This window comes from Benincasa hispida, unplaced genomic scaffold (assembly GCF_009727055.1).
Source record: "Benincasa hispida cultivar B227 unplaced genomic scaffold, ASM972705v1 Contig793, whole genome shotgun sequence".
Lineage (NCBI taxonomy): Eukaryota > Viridiplantae > Streptophyta > Magnoliopsida > Cucurbitales > Cucurbitaceae > Benincasa > Benincasa hispida.
The window spans coordinates 217,895-237,089 of NW_024065130.1; the positions used below are offsets into that span (position 1 = coordinate 217,895).

At 34.0% G+C, this 19,195-nt stretch overlaps 1 protein-coding gene, 1 long non-coding RNA gene and 1 pseudogene across 5 annotated transcripts; all 3 read right to left on the minus strand.

Moving 5' to 3' along the window:
- Window positions 1-259: 259 nt before the first annotated feature.
- LOC120070039 lies at window positions 260-1,206 on the minus strand. Its single transcript, XR_005479766.1, has 2 exons — window positions 917-1,206; window positions 260-811 (listed from the first exon to the last, which is right to left on the minus strand). It is a non-coding gene; the product is annotated as an uncharacterized LOC120070039 (long non-coding RNA).
- Window positions 1,207-9,601: 8,395 nt separating this feature from the next.
- Window positions 9,602-9,717, minus strand: LOC120070046 (annotated as a pseudogene).
- A 1,086-nt stretch (window positions 9,718-10,803) lies between these two features.
- Window positions 10,804-17,273, minus strand: LOC120070031 (protein ABCI7, chloroplastic). Of its 4 annotated transcripts, none has more exons than XM_039021886.1 (4): window positions 17,138-17,273; window positions 15,949-16,987; window positions 14,210-14,469; window positions 10,804-11,379 (listed from the first exon to the last, which is right to left on the minus strand). In XM_039021886.1, the coding sequence occupies exons 2-4, from the start codon at window positions 16,840-16,842 to the stop codon at window positions 11,064-11,066; spliced, it is 1,470 nt and encodes a 489-aa protein (XP_038877814.1). In that variant the 5' UTR covers window positions 16,843-16,987; window positions 17,138-17,273; the 3' UTR covers window positions 10,804-11,063. The 4 variants fall into 4 exon arrangements, with proteins under 4 accessions (XP_038877814.1, XP_038877816.1, XP_038877815.1 ...); XM_039021888.1 differs by having other exon boundaries at window positions 15,949-17,045; window positions 17,138-17,255; XM_039021889.1 differs by having other exon boundaries at window positions 11,159-11,401.
- Window positions 17,274-19,195: the final 1,922 nt, after the last annotated feature.

Below are 19,195 nucleotides of genomic sequence, written 5' to 3' on the forward strand. Positions count from 1 at the left end.
AAGAGAACAATATTTTGCATTTCTACAAGTTATCATTGTGACAAAGGACTTGGGTTTTTCTTTTTAAATTAATTGAAGAATTTGAAAATGTTGGATTTGATTTGAAGATTGAAGATAATGAAATTGATTGGAGTTGATGTGATTTGGGTTTATGTGATGGAGGAAAAAGTAAATTTTGTATCGGATTTTAGAAAAGGGGAAAAAATAGGTATTTGTATTTATTTGGAGTCCTTTTAGGGTTGAGAATTAAAAAGAAAAAAGAAAAAGGAATAATAATAATAATAGATATGTGGTCAAATACAGATTTGGCTAGGTATTTATTTATTTATATTTAAAGGGTAAGCCTAGACATCAAGGCTATCAGTCGCATAAAGCCCTAGACAGCCACTATCTTCCTCTTTTACTTTTCCCTTCCTTTTTGGCAAGCGCACTCTCTCCCCCCTTTTCAAACTCTCTCACTCCTCACAATCTGCCGGCACCATCCAAGACTCACTAGTCGTCGATTAGAAATCGCCAAAGGTACCGCCACTCGCTTGGGTTTGTTGTCGTCAGCCGCAAGTGGTCCAGTTGGTCCTCTCTCTCCCTTTCATTCTCTTCGGTCATGTGGGTGTTGGTGGGTGCTGTGTTGTTAGTTCACCACTGTTTTGGCCAGCCCTATCCTACTTCGCCACTACTCGAGTTCACCGGCCGCCTCAAATTCGAAGTGTTGTCACTGTCTTTGGGGTTTTCCACTAGATTCTTGGTATTGAAGGGATTGGAATTCCCACAATGGAAGCATATAAACGCATTCATGTCTTAATATTTCATTTTACTGAATTTAAGAAAACAGAGGAGGGAAACAAGAATAAACTAACAATTATTAAACAAGTTTTTCTACTGAATTAACAGAAAAGGAAAAAGGAAACGGAAACTAAACCTTAAAGAACCAGTTCTTTACGTTTCCACTTCGCAGCAAGATCATGAACCTCTCCCATTAACAGTAACAAAAAATCTCCTCACGAACAGAACAATAAAAAACATAGCAACCTCCTCTTGGACACCACCATAATGGAAACTATGTTATTCTCAAGGTGAGAATCGTAGAGAATTGTGGGCTTCTGGTTTAATTTTAGTGAAGGGAGATGAGTGATTGAGAGAGTTTTTGTAGAGGGAAAAAATATAGAGGAAAAAGATCAAGATTTTTGGAGAGAACACTTCTCTGGTAAAAATCACATATGAAAAGAAAATCATTTTCTCTTTCTATCCATCTAAAATATATGAGAAAAATATGAGAAATAACTTCTCACTTAGTGAAAAAATAACTCCCATGGAGTAATTAATTTGAATGTCAAAATTCAAATTTTATTTAATTATATTAACTAATTAATAAATTAAATCATATTTTATATCTCATATAATATATAGCCTATACAGTTTATCATATCACATATAATATAACCTATAGATTAGATTATCTCATATAACCTATAGTTTTAATATGAATCAAATGCATATTAATTTTAACATATAGTTATTATATGAATCATATTCATATAAATAATATTTAATCATACTCAAATGTATATTTTTCTCATTAAACTTTATATTATAATGTATCATCATACATTATATTAATTGTATCTTATACAATTAAATCCCTATAATTAATTTGAACAATTCAAATTAACCCAAAATTGATTTGATTCTCATTAGTCCTTATTGAACTAACAAAGAGACCTTATGGATCTACAGATTAAAGCTCCAATGATATGAGATTAATTAATTAAACTCTTTAATTAAATTAATCAACCTTCATTAACTATCGGACATTCCACTAAAGACCGATAGTTGCACTTTTCTCACTATAGATATATTTCTATATCTATTGGATATAACTAATCAACAACGCGTTAACCTTTCACATATTACTCGTAAGTACAGTTAGGTCAAAAATACCACCGATCCCTCTAATGAACAATTTAATTATACTCTAACTATAACCGAACCCCTCTCGAGTCAGGAGAGGGTGTGGTGCCACATTTTTCAAGACCCAGAATCAGCCCTTGAGAGAGCGATTTATCTATTTACTCTAACAACGGGAATGAATGAATTCCTTCTTGTATAGTTATGTTCCCAACTCCCTAGTCAGACAAAGTCCCCAAAGTGGTAGGCATATTAAGTTGGCGAATCTACCCATTCCCACTCGTGTAGATCAAAGGACAATAAACAAACATGTAACACCGTTGGTGGGTTTTCAGTTGCATTGGATTAACCAATAAACTAACATAATAGTAGTTTCATTATAGAGACATGTAAAGACAAATGATCTGATCCTAATTATTCATGTAGAGACATGTAAGTGAGGGTATTTTATACAAAATGGTTTGTATAAGATCGAACCACGAAATAAATAGTCTCATTATATAACATCGATAATAGTAGAAACTTATATTTCACCAGAATGACCATAGGTGACATGACCTGAATCTTGAGTGAGTTGTGAATTCTTGAAAATGAAGGCAGACCTTTAATTTGCATGGGTGAGAGTGGCCAGTTTGCTAACTCAATATCCCTACCATTTTGGAGATTCGTCTGATTGAGGAGCTGGGAACATAGCTACACAAGACGGAATTCACTTCTTCCCTAACGTCAAGGTAAGTAGATAAATTGCTCCCTTAAGAGTTGTTTCCGAGGCTTGAACAATGTGGCGCCACACCCTCTCTTGGATCAAGAAGGGTTTGGTCATAGTTGGACTATGATTTATTGCTCATTAGAGGGATCGGTGGTACTTAAGAAGTTAGATGTAACTACAGGGGCAAAACGGTAATTTTGACCCAACTATACTTATGAGCAATTTATGAAGGGTCATCATACTGTGACAAGTTATATCTAATGGACATAGAAATACATCTATAATGCGAAGAGTGTCGCTATCGATCTTTAGTGGAGTGACTGGTAGTTAATGAAAGTTGGGTAATTTAATTAAAATAGTTCAATTAATTATCCAAATACTATTGGAGCTTCAATTTACAGATCCATAAGGTCCTCTCTGTAGCTCAACTGGGATTATTAAAAATTAATTTTCTAGATTAATTTGAATTGTTTAAATTAAATGAGGGATTAATTAATTATATGTGACATAATTAATTTAAATTAATTATATGTGATATAATTAATATAATGTATTTGATACATTATAATATAAAGTTTAATTCAAGAGGATATAAATATTTGAATATGATTCAAATATTAATTATATGAATTGGATTCATATATTTAATATAAAATTGATTTATATTAAATTTCATATATTGAAAGATTAACTATAGGTTATAGTGTATTTGATACAATATAAAAATTATAGGTTACGTGTTATATTCAATATAACATATAATTTAATGTATAATATATGATAAGTTTGTTATTATATATATATATATTAAATTTATTTTATTTTATTATAATTTTTTTAAAGGAGTAACTCCCTCCCTATTTTCTCTCAATTAGGATCGTGAGTGAGAGTTGTTTTTCAAAAAGTTCTTCTTCTCTCAAAACACAAAACGTTTGTGTGAAAAAAAAGGTTGTCACGCATCCTCACGAACAAAAAGATCCTCCTCTCAAAAATTGTTTTCCCTCTCCCAAAAATTTATTAGAGAAGCCCATAACTCTCTCCGTAATTCTCAACCTCTAAGGAGAATATGGAAGGTTCTTTTGTGGTGGTGGTAATTTTGGGTCTTGTTATTTTTTGTTCGTAATCTAGGGAGATACATAGTGTTCATGACCAATTGGAAAAGGAACTTGTGAAGATCTTGTCTTCAAGAGGTTAGTGTAATCCAAATCCTAAATTTCTTCTCTATATTTTTCTCTTAGCATCTTGTAATTTGTTTAGTGTAAATTTGAAAATTAGGAAACGATCTCGCTTCCGTCTGTGGTTTTCACAAACCAACATGTGGTATCAGATCAGCATTTTTGGTCCCTAATTTTAAATTTTCGGAATTAATGATCGGATCACAAACCAACTGTTCATTAGAGGATCAGTGGAACTTAAGAACAAGGGGTAATTTCGGGGGTAAAACAAACTTTTGACCCAGCCGTTATTATGAACAACTTGTGAAGGGTTAACTTACTAATCATGGTTATATCGAGTGGACACAATATATCTAGTGCAACTACGAGCTTTAGTGGAGTGACCTGGTAGTTAACGAATGGGGGTTAATTCGGTGTAAAGAGTTTAGCCAATTAATCTCAGATCGTTGGAACCCATGATTTGAAGTTCTACTAGGTTCTCTTACTAGCTCACAAACGAATTAGCCTTAGAGTAGCATAATAAGTTAATTTGAATTGTTCAAATACAAATTGAGAGAATAAGTAATTATATGTAATATAATTACACATTTAATTTTGGTATTAAATGAAATTGGAGAATTGATTAATATTTAAATATTAAATTCATGAATAGGGTTTCAAGAAGGTGGAATTGGTATTAAATTAATTTAATATTTGATATTAAATTAATAGAATTAATTAAATTATTTAATTAATTATTAATTATTAATTTTATTTTTTATTAGAAAAAATAATTTTGATTTTTCTATAAAATTAATAAAATTTCAGTTTTGTTTTTTTGAATAAAAAACTAAAAATCTTTTTTAATTTTGAAAATAGTTTTCAAAATGAAAAGAAAAGAAAAGAAAAATGAAAAACCAAAAGTGGGTTTTCCCCACTTTTGAAACCAAGCACCTTACTCATATTTTCACTTCAATTCCAACTTGTTGCTTGAATGTCATGCAATATAAACTTTAGTTCTAAGCGGAAATCAGGCATGCAAAAGGTTGCGATTTTGCTAAGAATTTGTATTTGAAGAAGTGTTTTTCACACTGTGTAAAACCAGTAACCTCCTCTCTAATTTCCTTCGATTCAAACTTATTTTAAGTCTCACAACTCAATCTAAGTCTCCAGGAGAATAGTAGGGAAGATCTTATGGTGGTTCACAACCAAAAGAAAAGGAGATTGCAGTTGAAGATCGTGATTCAAGAAGTACTTCAAAGATTAGTGTTGAAACTCTGTTTTTATTTTATGAGCATGCTAAATTTGAAGCCAAAAATAATGAATTAGAATGCTTAATGATCCTGCTTTGCTTCCCTGCTTGCTTCTACATTCCAACAAATAGAACACTTATAAAATAACCTAAAATAGTTACATATTTCATGCAATTTCATTTTATTATTTAACATACATAACACTTATATAATAAAATAATAAAATTATTTGTAACATACATTCATCCATACATTCAACCTATATATTATAACATTTATAATATAAATTATGCATGGCTATGTTATTAATGCATGCAACCATATATTATAACATTTACATTATATGATGCATGAGCATGCTATAAATTAAAACATGCAATTATATATTATAATATTTATAATACAAATGATGCATGAATAATGCATAACCATACGTCATATGCATAATTTAAAAAAACAATTATTGAACCAGGATTAGACTCCTAAACAATTAATTAAATTAATATAACACTTATATTAATTTAATTAATAAAAAAATCTAACTATTACAAAATTAATAGTTAAGCGGTTCAAAACAAGCAAACTGAGTCTTGAACTACACAAATCGGACTGCCCAGCACTCGAATTGGCCACGAATCGCTCGAACCAAGTGAACCAAACACGAATCAGTTGAACCACGAACCAAACTGCGTGCAAACCTTCTTTCCATCTAAAAGCATTGCAATGTTGTGACCTAGATTGCAATGCTACGGAAACAACATCTCGTTCCGTCCATTCGTAGCATTGCAACTCTACTATACAAAAGCCACTATACAGTTGCGAATTCCTTCGAAACTCCTCCGAATTTGGCTTTGTTTTATCCAGAAATTCATTAGAATTACAACAAACGACACGGGACATTGAATTACAGACTCTATAACTTTAGTTATGCTCAAAATACCGGACCCTTACAAATCGAAGTTTGTAAAAAATAAAACAGTAATTTCATATTTATCCAATCCCGAAACATCCAAAAATTGCAACACATTCATTCCTTACATTCATCAACATACATAATGCAATACCCACCAATTCTGTAAAAATATATTATGGAAAAAAAATTGAAAATTTTGGGACAAAAAAAACCACCGCTCTGATACCAATTGATGGAACTATGAAGTTTCGTAGCGGAATCGGGGATCAACCCAGTTTTCAATTTTTAACAGGATACAAATTTTACAAAATTCAAAATAGAAAATTATGCATTCATTCAAAATTTACAACATGCGTTAAAAAAGGAAAAGGAAGAAGAAATTTCATACCCCTAATAAATCACAAATTCTTCATGAAATCCCTTTCTCCACGAAAGATCACGAACAAGAAAACCTCGATCCAAGAAACCAAGACACCACCACAAAATTGTCCTCTATATTCTCCTTAGGGTAGGGTGAGAATAACAAGAGGTGTGGGCTTTGCAGAATTCTAAAAGAGGGAGAGAATTTGAGAGAGGGGAGATTTTTTCTGGGAAAAAACACAGAAGCTTTTACACTCGTTTCTTCACTATCAAACAGAAGAAGAAAACAAAAAACCAAAAAGTATCTTCTGCATGAAAAACCACCCCCATCCACTCCCCACTCTCTACATGGGATGAAGAGAGAATTAAGGGAGGGAAGTTATTTCCCTCCCTTTAAATTTAAAATTAAAATTAAAATTAAATTAATTTTAATTTATATATATAACTAACTTATTTTATATATATAATTATATGTTACATCATATATAACACATAACCTATAGTTTTATATTGTATCAAATACAATATAACTTATAGTTTTAATTCTCTCAATAATTTGTGGTATTTAATATAAATCACATTTATACTAAATTTAATTATATGAATCCAATCCATAAAATTAATATTTAAATCATATTCAAGTATTCATTTCCTCTCAAATAAACTTTATATTATAACGTATCAAATACATTATATTAATTATATCACATAATTAATTCACTCAATGAATTTGAGTAATTCAAATTAATCCAAAATTAATTCTCAATAATCTATGTTGAGCTACAAAGGGAATCCTATAGACCTGTAGATTGAAGCTCCTATGGTACTTAGATAATTAATTAAACTCTTTAATTAAATTACTCAACATCCATTAACTGCCAGTAACTCCACTGAAGACCGACAACTGCACTTTTCGCACTATAGATATATTTATGTATCCATTTGATATAACCAATTAACAGGGCGATCTCCCTTCACAAATTTCTCATAAGTGCAATCGGACCAAAATTGTCGTTTTGCCCCTATAGTTACATCTAACTCCTTAAGTACCGCTGATCTCTCTAATGAACAATAAGTCATAGTCCAACTATGACCAAACTCCTCTCGGGCCAAGAGAGGCTGTGGTGCCACATTATTTAAGTCTCGAAATCAGCCCTTAAGGGAACAATTTATCTACTTATTCGTTGTGTCACCAGGATAAGGTACCCAGCTTTATCCATCTGCTATAGACCATTTGGGTTATCACTTAAACATGACCCACTTGTATGTCTCTACATACACGTTAAAGCTACATATTATAACTTTGAATGCTAATTTATTGATTTATGAGTTAATGCTACTAAATATTGAATAAAACATCTCATATTTTATTAAATAAATAAAATGTTTGTATATTACAATCACAAACTACAGAACCCACGAGATTTAAGGCATCAACTTTAACAGGTTTCATCTAGTAGGTCACATCCACCTCAAACATTGAGGGAGCCTCGACATAGTGGGAGGATTGCGAACCCGCCTATTTGTTATATGGGTTTAACGAAAACTGTAGCTGTCATAGCTGACAGTGATATTGAAGATCCATTATTTTACAAGAAGACAATGGAGGATGTTGAAAAAGATGAATGGATCAAAGCTATGGATCTTGAAATAGACTTTTTATACTTTAATTCGACTTGGGATCTTGTAGATCAACCTGATTGGGTAAAACTTATAAGTTGCAAATAGATCTACAAGAGAAAATGGGATGTTGATGGGAAGGTACAAAACTTCAAGGCTAGACTTGTGGCAAAGGGTTATACACAAGCTGAGGGAGTCGACTATAAGGAGACTTTCTCACATGTTACCATGTTGAAGTCTATCCGGATGCTCCTATGACTTATCCATTGGCTCATATTATATGAGATTTGGAAAATGGATGTCAAGACTACTTTTCTGAATGACAATCTTGAGGAGACCATATATATGGAGCAGCCTAAGGGATTCATAACCCAAGGTCAAGAGCAAAAGGTTTGCAGGCTTAATCCGTCTATCTATGGATTGAAACAAGCTTCTCGATCTTGGAATATAAGATTTGATACTGTAATCAAATCTTATGGCTTTGATCAAAATGTTGATGAGTCTTGTGTTTACAAGAGAATCATCAATAGTTCAATAGCTTTTCTTGTGTTATATGTAGACAACATCCTACTCATTGGGAATGATGTAAGTCTACTGACTGAAATTAAAAATCGACTACCGACCCAATTCTAGATGAAAGATTTGGGAGAGACACAGTTTGTTCTAGGCATTCAGATCTTTAGGGATCAAAAGAACAAAACGTCGACCCTGTCTCAGGCATCATACATTGTCAAGATGCTTATCCAGTTTTCAATGCAGAACTCCAAGAGAGGTTTGCTCCCTTTCAGACATGGAGTTATTTTGAAGATAGTTAGTAGATATTAGTATAATCCATGATTTGATCACTTAACCGCCATTAAGAACATTCTCAAGTATCTTTGGAGAATGAGGAACTACATGCTCGTGTATGGTTCTAAGGATTTGATCCTTACAGGATACACGAACTCTTATTTCTAGACCAATAAGGATTCTAGGAAATCCACTTCAGGATCAGTGTTCACTCCTGATGGAGGGGCTATAGTCTGGAGGAGCACCAAGTAGGGGTGCATTATTGACTCCATTGTGGAGGTTGAGTATGTAGCAACTTGTGAAGCTGCCAAGGAAGCTGTGTGACTCAGAAAATATCTGACTGATCTGAAAATGGTTCCAAACATGTCAAAACCCATCGCCCTTTATTGTGATAATAGTGGTACTGTGGCAAATTCCCGAGAGTTTAGAAGTCATAAATGCAGGAAGCACATAGAGCGGAAGTATCATCTCATTCGAGAAATTATACATTGAGGGGACGTGATCGTCACGCAGATAGCTTTAATGCACAACGTTGTTGATCCAATTACGAAGGCCCTCATGGCTAGAGTGTTTGAAGGTCACCTATAGAGTATGGGTCTATGGGATATGCCACATCTAGTATAAGGTAAGTGGGAGATTTTGTACTGGTGGCATATTATGCCTTAGTTTCTTGTTATTTATTTAATAAAATCTGAGGTATTTTATTCGGCATTTAGTAGCATTAACCCACAAAACCAATAAATAAACATGTAAGGCTATCTTATGTAACTTAAACATGTATGTAGAGACATACAGGTGGATTGTGTTTAAGTGATCATTTGAACAGTATGTAGTGTGTTCCTTATCCTGGTAACACTACGAATACGGCCCGCTTTGTTGTAAAATGATCCTGATTATGTCGAAAAAAGAAAGTACAGACTTCGTTCCAGAGGTCAAATGATCCACAGGAAGGAAGCTCGAAAGTTGTTCTCGATCCTATCAGGTGAGATGCTAACCAACTCTCCTTTAATTAAACGGTTAGTCTCAACCTGGCGCTATTTTATATAGGTGCTTTTGTTTTTTAAATCATTTGATGCAGGAATGTGGGTGAGTTCTTTGTAAGATTGTTTTATATACTTATTGGTAAAATATTTTTGAAGTGGTAAAATATTTTTAAAGTGTTACATTTATTGTCACTTTGTTCTAATCATAGTATTAAATTTTCGTTGATATATCGATATTTCAATGATATTTCTACACTGCACAGGTTCAATATCGACATGAAGGATAAATTGATATTTCCATCATATCGTAGAAAATCCATGAAACATAAAAAATAAACAATAAAATGTCAATAATGTAAACATAAAATAAATAATAAACATCTTAAATTATTTAAAAATCATAACATGTTTAAATGCTATTTTAAATTAATTTTTTGGGATTTTTTTAATAAATTTTTTAGAAATACCCATTGAAATCGACATTTTGTCGATATTTTCATAAAATTAAGACCTCGATATTTACATCCACATCACATTTTAAACCTTGATTCTAATTTTTCAAAATATATATTTTTTTTAATTTAAATACATAGGAAAAATTTAATAGTTGTTTAAAAAGTTAAATATGCATCACCTCAAATGTCATTTCCTCCTTTCCTTTAAGACAAACTCAATATAGCTTAACGAGTTTAAATGTATTAATAGTTGTTTAAAAAGTTAAATATGCATCACCTCAAATGTCATTTCCTTCTTTCCTTTAGGACAACGAATTAAAACATATACTATTGATTAATAGATTAAAAATCTAAATCTCTACAATCCATTTATCATCGAGCTTAAAAAAATTATTGGTTCAAATCTTTGACCTCTTGATTCCACATATATCTTCACTATTGCCAACATATTTACACCATTGAGATAATAAATAAATAGATAATTTTTTAAAAATAGTGATTTCATTCAAAACAGTCAAAATATCGAAAATAAAATTTAAAATAACAACATCAAAGACTATATTTACTATTTAGTCCTAATTGATTTGTTCAATAAGAAAATGCAACATTAAGTTTTGTATGGACTGTAACGTACCCCATGAGAATTATATAAGAAAGCAAAGATATTGGTTTTCAAAAACTACTGATTTATTTGGGAGCTGATCTCCTAATAATCTTGTGATTTCTTTTTTACAACCAAAAAAAACATGTTTAAGTTACAATAAATACATTACAACAAGAATTGGGTCAATATATCACTCACAGCTTGAGAACTTCCCTTTCTTTACTAGGCAATCAAATGGAAGAGAATTTGCCATCGTAAAGCTTTCTTGAAGCTAAAAATGCTTTGATTTTCAAGGCCTGCATTTATTCCCCATGGTCAGTGTTAGGATCTTTCTAGTGTGGGGTTCAACAATTCTTTTATATGATTCTCAACTCTCTTCCGGACCGAAGGGGAAGGTAGCCGTTCGATCACCTCGGCTCCAAAAGAAAATATTAGAGCCTTCCTTGCTGTCTCCAAGTCTATTCCACGAGCCTGGAAATAGAAGAGTTGGGTTTCTTCCAAGTCGCTTATAGCAGCTCCGTGTGAACACTTGACGTCGTCAGCAATGATTTGAAGATTAGGTTTCACATTCACGGTTGCTCGAGGTTCTAGAAGAAGACTCCTTGTTAGTTGTCCTGCATCCGTTTGTTGTGCATATCTGGGAAATTCGAGTTCTTAGACTAAGCAAAATGAGAAATTTGTCAACGGCACAGCATTACCCTATAATTAGCAAGATCGGAATGAAAAGAGTGACAAAAAACACAAAAATCGAACAGAATAAACGACGAGTCATTTCTTGAAAGAGTAAAACGTTTGTGCCTCTCCCTCTATCTCTCTCTCTCTGCTTCTCTTTGATATTATCAATCTCAAGCTCTATTCCATGCTGCCCATCTTCTCCTTCACCATAAATTTACAAAATTGGAAAAAACATGGACCACTGTTGGAGAAAAGAAAAGCCACGAGGCCTACCCCTCTTCTTTATTATTAATTTTTCATTAACATTTGATAAATCTCAAGCACATAACATCTTGGTTTGTAGCTTTTTTCTTTTTTTTTTTTTCTTTCTGAAAATGAAAGATGATTTTTTATTGAATAAATGAAAAGAGACAAATGCTCAAAATACAAGTAAACGAAACAAGAATATGACAAGTACTTGTTAGGTACTTAAGCATCTTGAAGAACCACACCCCAAAAGCTGACTATTGGGATGGGAGAACCAAGCCACTTAAGTACCACATTGGTCATCTCATTCTAACCAATGTGGCACAAAAACATCTCATACTATCTTGGTTCCTAACAATACCCCATCCCCAGAAAGCCAACGTCCCGACGGCTACTCTGGTAGAAGTTCACTCGAGCACACCTAGTCAAAACCCTCTACCGGTTCCACTCCAAAACATCAACAATTTGTTCTGATACCATTATTAGGTACTTATGCACCTTGGAGAACCACAACCCAAAAGCTAGCTCTTGGGATGGGAGAGCCAATCTACTTAAGTACCACATTGGCCATCCCATTCTAACCAGTGCGGGACAAAGACATCTGATACTATCTTGGTTCCTAAAAATACGCTTATGGTAATACATAGATCAATACAAGATAATTAAATTTGAAAATAAATACAATCCCAATTAAGCATAAGACAGAAAATTCTGCAAATAGATGGGAAAGGGAACACCAAGAAGAAGAAGCTTTAACCCTGGAAACTTCAAATCGAACAAGCTAAGGCTGATGCTCGTCTTGGAAAAACAATGGAACCTTGGAAAAGCAGCACCCAAAGAAAAGATATTGAATCCCTTCAATAAACACAAATAAAACAGAACAAAATGAGGGAGACAAACAATGATATGGAAGTTTCCACAAGCCTAAATAGAGAACAAGATCGACCCTTTGGATAAGAGGCAACCAAAAGCTTGAAGGAAGAAATAACAGAAAATAGTCTTGAAGGCTATAAAACTTCAACTGCCCAGAACAAGGTGAATAACCACTTTTTACCCTCTTATGGAATCAATAGCTACTGAAAACCATCTCTTCACCATCCTTTAGAAACTGACTAAAAAGAGAGAAAAAGCAACCCGAAGCAGTTGCCAATGCCAAGCAGAAACAAACAAGGGATTCAACTTGGCAAGAATGTTTTTTGCCACTTGGGACCAAAAAGAATCTTCTTCAAAGAAAATCTCCAGAAAATTGCCAAAATAATAGTTCCAACCCAACAAAACCAAGGCCTTCAAACATTTACCAAAATGCTCTCTATCATCAAAATAAGACTTCCACCACATGACAAATTAAATATTACCACCGAACCAATTTTCTCCTCGAGAGATGATGAGAGTCATGATTAGGAAACCAAGAAACTTCACTTCACCGAAGGAGTCAGTTGGGAAGAGACTTTACACAATTTGAAGCAAAGATGAGATGGAGTTTGAGACAGGGGAGAAAAGCATACTTTTGATGTGTGATCAACAATTCTTTAAACTGACTTTTGGAATAAAATCTCCAAAGCTTCCCCATATTGCTCTTCTAAAAACTTTGCTTCTTTTTCTGTAGACAAACAATGAAATTCATCTTCCTCGCTGCTCACACTAACAACTGAATCATCATCAGACTCAAAAGGAGATGGACTTCTCAAAGGAGAGTGATGAGGAGTATGACGAACAAACTTAACTGATGAATCTGGTAAAGAAATTTGCCTTCTTGTTCGAATTGCAAGTTCCTTGTTTGTTATGCACTTGAATCAACCGTGTTTTAGCTAACGAAAATGCAGATTTCATGTTTTTCCTTCTTCAATTTGTAAATTAAGAAGAGGGACACCCCTCGTGCCTTTTCTTTTCTCCAACAGTAGTTTATGTTTCTTACAATGTGTAAATTTATGGTGGGGGTAGGAGGGAGGCCAACCATGAAGTGGAGCTTCAGATTGAAAGCGAGAAGCATAAAGAGAGACAGTCACAAACGTTAATAATAATAATAATTAAATAAATAAATAAAAGTGTAACACATGGCACCATAAAATGGGCCACGTGGTATGCTGTAGGAGCTGGGTGTAGCCCAGCAAGCAGGTAAATTTTTCTCTTGAAATACTAAAGTTTTGCCATATAGATGAATTAAGAAGACAAAGTATGCATCCTACCAGTACTTGCGTCCAAAAGAACTAAGATATTGAACCCTAAGAAACTTTTAATTGGCGTGAAAGTTAAACCAGTTTCTTTATCAACTTTCCTAATAGAATATCACTTCAAGAAACAGTCCCATCCTTTCTTCTTGGTTGGCATATCCATATATGTTTTCCGTATTCATATTTGATTGACAAGAAATTGACAGATTTTCATGAAGCCAAGTAGAGTAGAACTGCAAGGACTGTAATTATATGACAAAATGACAATTTGTGTTGAGTAATCCGATCTACGATTAATGAGTCTAGGATACCCTTCAGAAAAGTAACAAACAATTGCTAAGTTTCATCTAAGGGGAGAAAGAAAGAAAGAAGTACCTGTTGACTTTTATGTTACCATCGAATACGGCTTGTCCTTGGGGATTGGCTACAATACATTTATGAAGCTGTCGAGAATATCCTCGTGGATGGTCGAGCATTAGGCTACTGTGTAGATCTTGTGTTTGATTGCCAACTGATAAGTGCAGTGTTGATAATTCTGTCGTAGTCTCTGGTCCCAACTGTTGGATATGGACATTGTGTCTACTTAGTTTTCCACCCGTACTAATCTCCACAAGCTCATAGGCACTGGTTGATTCCTGAAATAATTTCATATATTTATTTGTGTGCCACGCCCAAACTTTCAAGTAGCATCAAATGGTTAAAGAACATCTGTAAATCTCGTTTTCTTCATCATCTCATACTAAGATGGACAAACATAACAGCAAGAAACAAAAAACTTTGTTATAACTACCTATATCCACCAATCATTACAATTCCTCTGGAGGTTCTCCATTAGGATTTCAAGTTTACAGAGAATTGACAAGAAAATCACTAAAATTTAACCTAGAAATGATAGCTGTCAGGGAAACCAACTGAATCCTATCCCATGACACGACCAAGTTTGATCCGTTGCTTTGGAGAAAGAGATGACACAATCTACCTATTTTTACACATGAGAAATCATTCATAGCAGACAAGACTCGAGGCTTCAACAACGTGAACTTTTACTATGATGGATTTTGACCTTGTGGTGCATCCACTCTCACTCATTTGAAGGAGTAAAAAAACTTGGATTCATGGGATAAATGTACATATGAAGTAAGCGATGTCCAACAGGCAACAGCAGCCTTAGCTTGGAAGAAGGAAGAGGCCAGCAGCCTTAGCTTGAAAGAAGGAAGAGGCCTAAGACTCATAAGCTATTAGCCCAAGACCGTGCATTACATACTAGCTAGACCCATAAGCTGCTAGCTTGAAAGAAGTCCTAAAACTTTTCACATAAAGGGAGGAAAAACAGCAACTAATACAATTGAAAGACCTATATCTTCAACAAAATTATACTATAACCACTGGTTTCCATAGGTTACTTCAAAAAGATGCTTCCAAAAGAAAAACCTACATAGACCATCAAAGTGAATCCTACATTGGGAAGGTTCTCGCGGTAGGTTGTAAAAATGGGAAGCACATATCTTATACTCCTGTTTTTTCTCCACATTTCAAGATCCACTACCAACAAAGTTACCTAAGGGTGCCCAGTGCAAGGGTTCGAAAATTTTGGAGACCCTTAATTTGGTTGTTGAAAATTGTGTTTGTTTTCTCACAATTTCTGTACATGTTTTCATCTTCCCAAAATGATATGAATTCTTACCAAATTCCAAAAACAATGATAACAACACAGAGAATCTTATAGGTAGAAATGAGTTTATAAGCTTTATTTCTAAGAACCAAAAACTAAAAAGGTATCAAACTGAGCTTAACTTAAAATCTTGGATGGATGGGATGAGATGGACAAGGACCCTCCACATATCTCCACAATAGTATGATATTGACCACTTTGGGCATAGACCTACAAAGCTTTGCTTTTAGTTTTACCCAAAAAACCTCGTACTAATGGACTTAGTTGCTCTTACTTATATAACCATGATCATCCCCTTATCTAGCAAGTACTCTCTTTCTCATTTTGGGAATGCACCCAACATGAGAATAAGACATAAGCATGATTTAAAGTTTAGAGCAGCCAAAAACAGGTAACCAAAACTAGACTACCAACAAAATTGTACAATGGAAAAAGAGAGTACCTGCTGAACAGAAGTCCATTTGATATGTGCAGCATTTAAAGACTGATTCTGAATATAAGAATGTTTAACCTTTCCTCCACTTCCAATTACCACCTCCAAAACAGGATTTGCCCAATAAGACCTACCCCCATCTCCAGTCAAAAACTCCTCAATAATTTCAATCTCCCCTCCATTTTCCACCAAAACCAACACTCTAGGATTCGAAACAGCCAATTCCTTTGACCCTTCCTCGCCCCCATTGATAGAAAAATACCTAAAATGGATTGGATTCTCTACCTTGCACCCAGCAGGTACATAGACCACAGTCAAATCTGGAGCTCCAACACCATTAATGGACCAAAACAAGTCCCCCACGAACTTCCCATCAACAAACTCAGACACCCTCTTCGCAATACTCTCGGAAGGGAGGTCAATGAGGCTACCCACATAAACCCCATTTGGCAATTCTGTCAGATTGGACACTGAATTGACGAAATGACCATCAACAATTACAACATTGGCGAACTGGGTTTCTACAGGAATGTTAGATAATTGGGAAGACTGTGGCGGATTCGAGATTGGGTGGATTTGGGACTGTTTTATGAAAGAAACATCTGTGAAACGAAACGGCTCATCTCTGCGAGAGGGCCACGGAGTCGAAAGGAGAGTCTCAGCGGAAGATTCCCTGAGTTTCTGAAGAGGAAAAGGCAATGAAGAAGAAGAAGAAGAAGAAGAAGGGAGCGAGTCTTCGAGAGTCTCGGCGAGTTGAAGAACAAAGGGATCAGAGAGTGAAGGTGGGGAAGTTTGAAGGGAGACTTTGGTGGTTTTAATGGAATTGAATTTGGGTTTCCGTTTTGAAGAAGAGGATAGCGTTGGAAGCCTAGCAATATGGGGAGTAAATGTGAAGGTAGCCATGAAAGAAGCTTGATTGATTGTGTTTCGAATAATGGAAGTCACTGTCTCGATTTGATACTCGTGATCAAGAGTTTCATTTTAGCCGCAATACAACTAGCTGGATCTTCACCATTTTTCGTCAAAAACAGGTCGCCATTTTCTTTCCCTAAACCCAAAATTTTTCGTCAAAACACACATCGATTTTCTTCCATCCATTCAGTCATCTCAAAATAGAAGGAAATCAAATCCGGTTCGAAACAGGAGTTAGAGACGAGCAAAGTAAAAAGAAAGAAAAAAAATTAATATAGGGGCTTACCGACGGCCAGCAACGGAAACAGTGAAATGAAGAGAGAAGAAAGACGGCGAGATTGGTGTGGCTGGGCTGCCTTTCTTCTTTTGATGTGCGGCTGTGAGTGTGAGATAAAGTAGAAAGGGAAGAGAATCAACAAAATGAGTTTGTTTTATTTGATATATATATATATATCTTATCATAAAATTAATTTTCTTTCAAAAAATTTCACACATAGAGTCAAACTATTTAACTATGAAGCATAAGAATCAGTATCAGATACGTATCAGATATCATACTTAAATATTTTTTAGATATGTATTTGACACGCAATTTGATATATCTTTACTTTCAGATACGTATCTGACACACGATTTGACGTATCTATTTCTATGCATACTTTTTTTAAGAAAAAAGACAAGTAACTCATTTAATCTTTCTCAATCTAAAATTAGGCAACTTATTTAAAAAGCTCACTACTCGAGTCCAAAACTAAAAGAAATAAATAAATAAATAACGGACCAAACCCTAGACTATAATCATCTAATCTCTATTAGTCGTGGACAAAAAAACTGCTCAAACTGAACCGATTTGCAAAACCGAACTGAACCGAACCGATTTATGAGCAAAATCGAATTTTTCGGTTCGATGCGATTCGTTGGGCTGTTGAAACCGAATTTAAATGGTTTGGTTCGGTTCAAAGCTTGAAAACCGATTTCTAAATCGAACCGAACCGTTTATATATAAGTATATATATAATATTAATATTTATTTAATAATAAATAAATAACCTAATTTAAACTCAATTCACCTTCAGCACTCGAGCGCCGCCCTCCACCCTCCTTACGGCTCATGCTATCGATTTCACATTTCCATTTCGTAATCGCCTTCCCCTTCGCCAATCAGATCTGTACCAACTAGGATTTCTACCGTCGCCCTTCTTCGTCGACCGCCGCCATTCGTCTTCGTTACCAGACCGCCTTATGAAATCAGATCTGTACCAAAGTTCTTCTTTTGTCTGGTTCTTTTTCGTCGACAACTCGACCAGACCGTCTGGTTCTTCTTCGTCGACCAGGTCGATTCTTCTTCTTCTTCGTCGACTAGGCCGATTCTTCTTCTTCTTCTTCTTCGTTCTTCTTCATCGAAAAAAGCTCAAACTGATTCTTGAAACCGAACCGAACTGAATTGAACCGATTCGGTTTCATGTATAAACAAAAGCGGTTCAGTTTCGGTTTGGCCATCAAACTGAACCGAACCGAACCGATTCCACCCCTAATCTCCATCTTCACATTTGAGTCTCTACAAAGTCCACCAAAATATAAACTATTTAGATATCTTCAACCATAAGTTCTTTGTTTATCTTCATTACACTTCAACATTTTAGATGTTGCTTTTTTTGGTATTGTATTTTAATATTTGTATTCTATTTCCTGCTATTGTTATTAACTTGTATGCTAAATTTATCTATATTCTATATTTTTTTTAAAGAAAATAATGTATCTTCAACGTATCAGTATCCTCGTTTTTTAGAAATATATATAAAAAAAAAATGACGCATTCTTAGACATATCCATATTTTAGGTTTTTAGAAATTGACGAATCTTCATATTCAATCGTATCTGTATCTTGTAGTCGTATCTGTGTCTGTGTTTCATAGCTATTTAGAGAAGTAAATAGACATTGATAGACTCCTATCATATAGTATTAATGATAGATTTCTATCGGCGTCTATCATATAGTATCAATGATAGACTTCTATCATTTATAGACAATGATAGACTTCTAACCGTTATCCATTTCAAAGAGACTTTGTGTAGACGGTTCCTTCTATTTTTCTATTTTCAAAAATATTTTTTTATTAAAATTCATGTAATGTCAAAGGGTTTTTTTTTGGATTAACTATAAATATTAATTTCCAAGTTTTAAATTTACGAAGTTAGTTTCTTTTGATTAAATAATTTGTTTTACAGGATATACTCGGAGACTTTTTAAATATAAAAAAATATTTAAAAATATTTATATTTTATAACAAAAAGTTTCAAAAGTCCAAGTACTTTTGGAATTTTTTACTATGGAGTGTAAATA

Coding starts and splice junctions, on each gene's coding strand:
- LOC120070031 (XM_039021886.1), bottom strand. CDS start 16,842: ATGGCTACCTTCACATTTACTCCCCATATTGCTAGGCTTCCAACGCTA. Junction 14,470..15,948: donor AATGGACTTCTGTTCAGCAG/GTACTCTCTTTT, acceptor AAATTATTTCAG/GAATCAACCAGTGCCTATGA. Junction 11,380..14,209: donor GGTAACATAAAAGTCAACAG/GTACTTCTTTCT, acceptor CGAATTTCCCAG/ATATGCACAACAAACGGATG.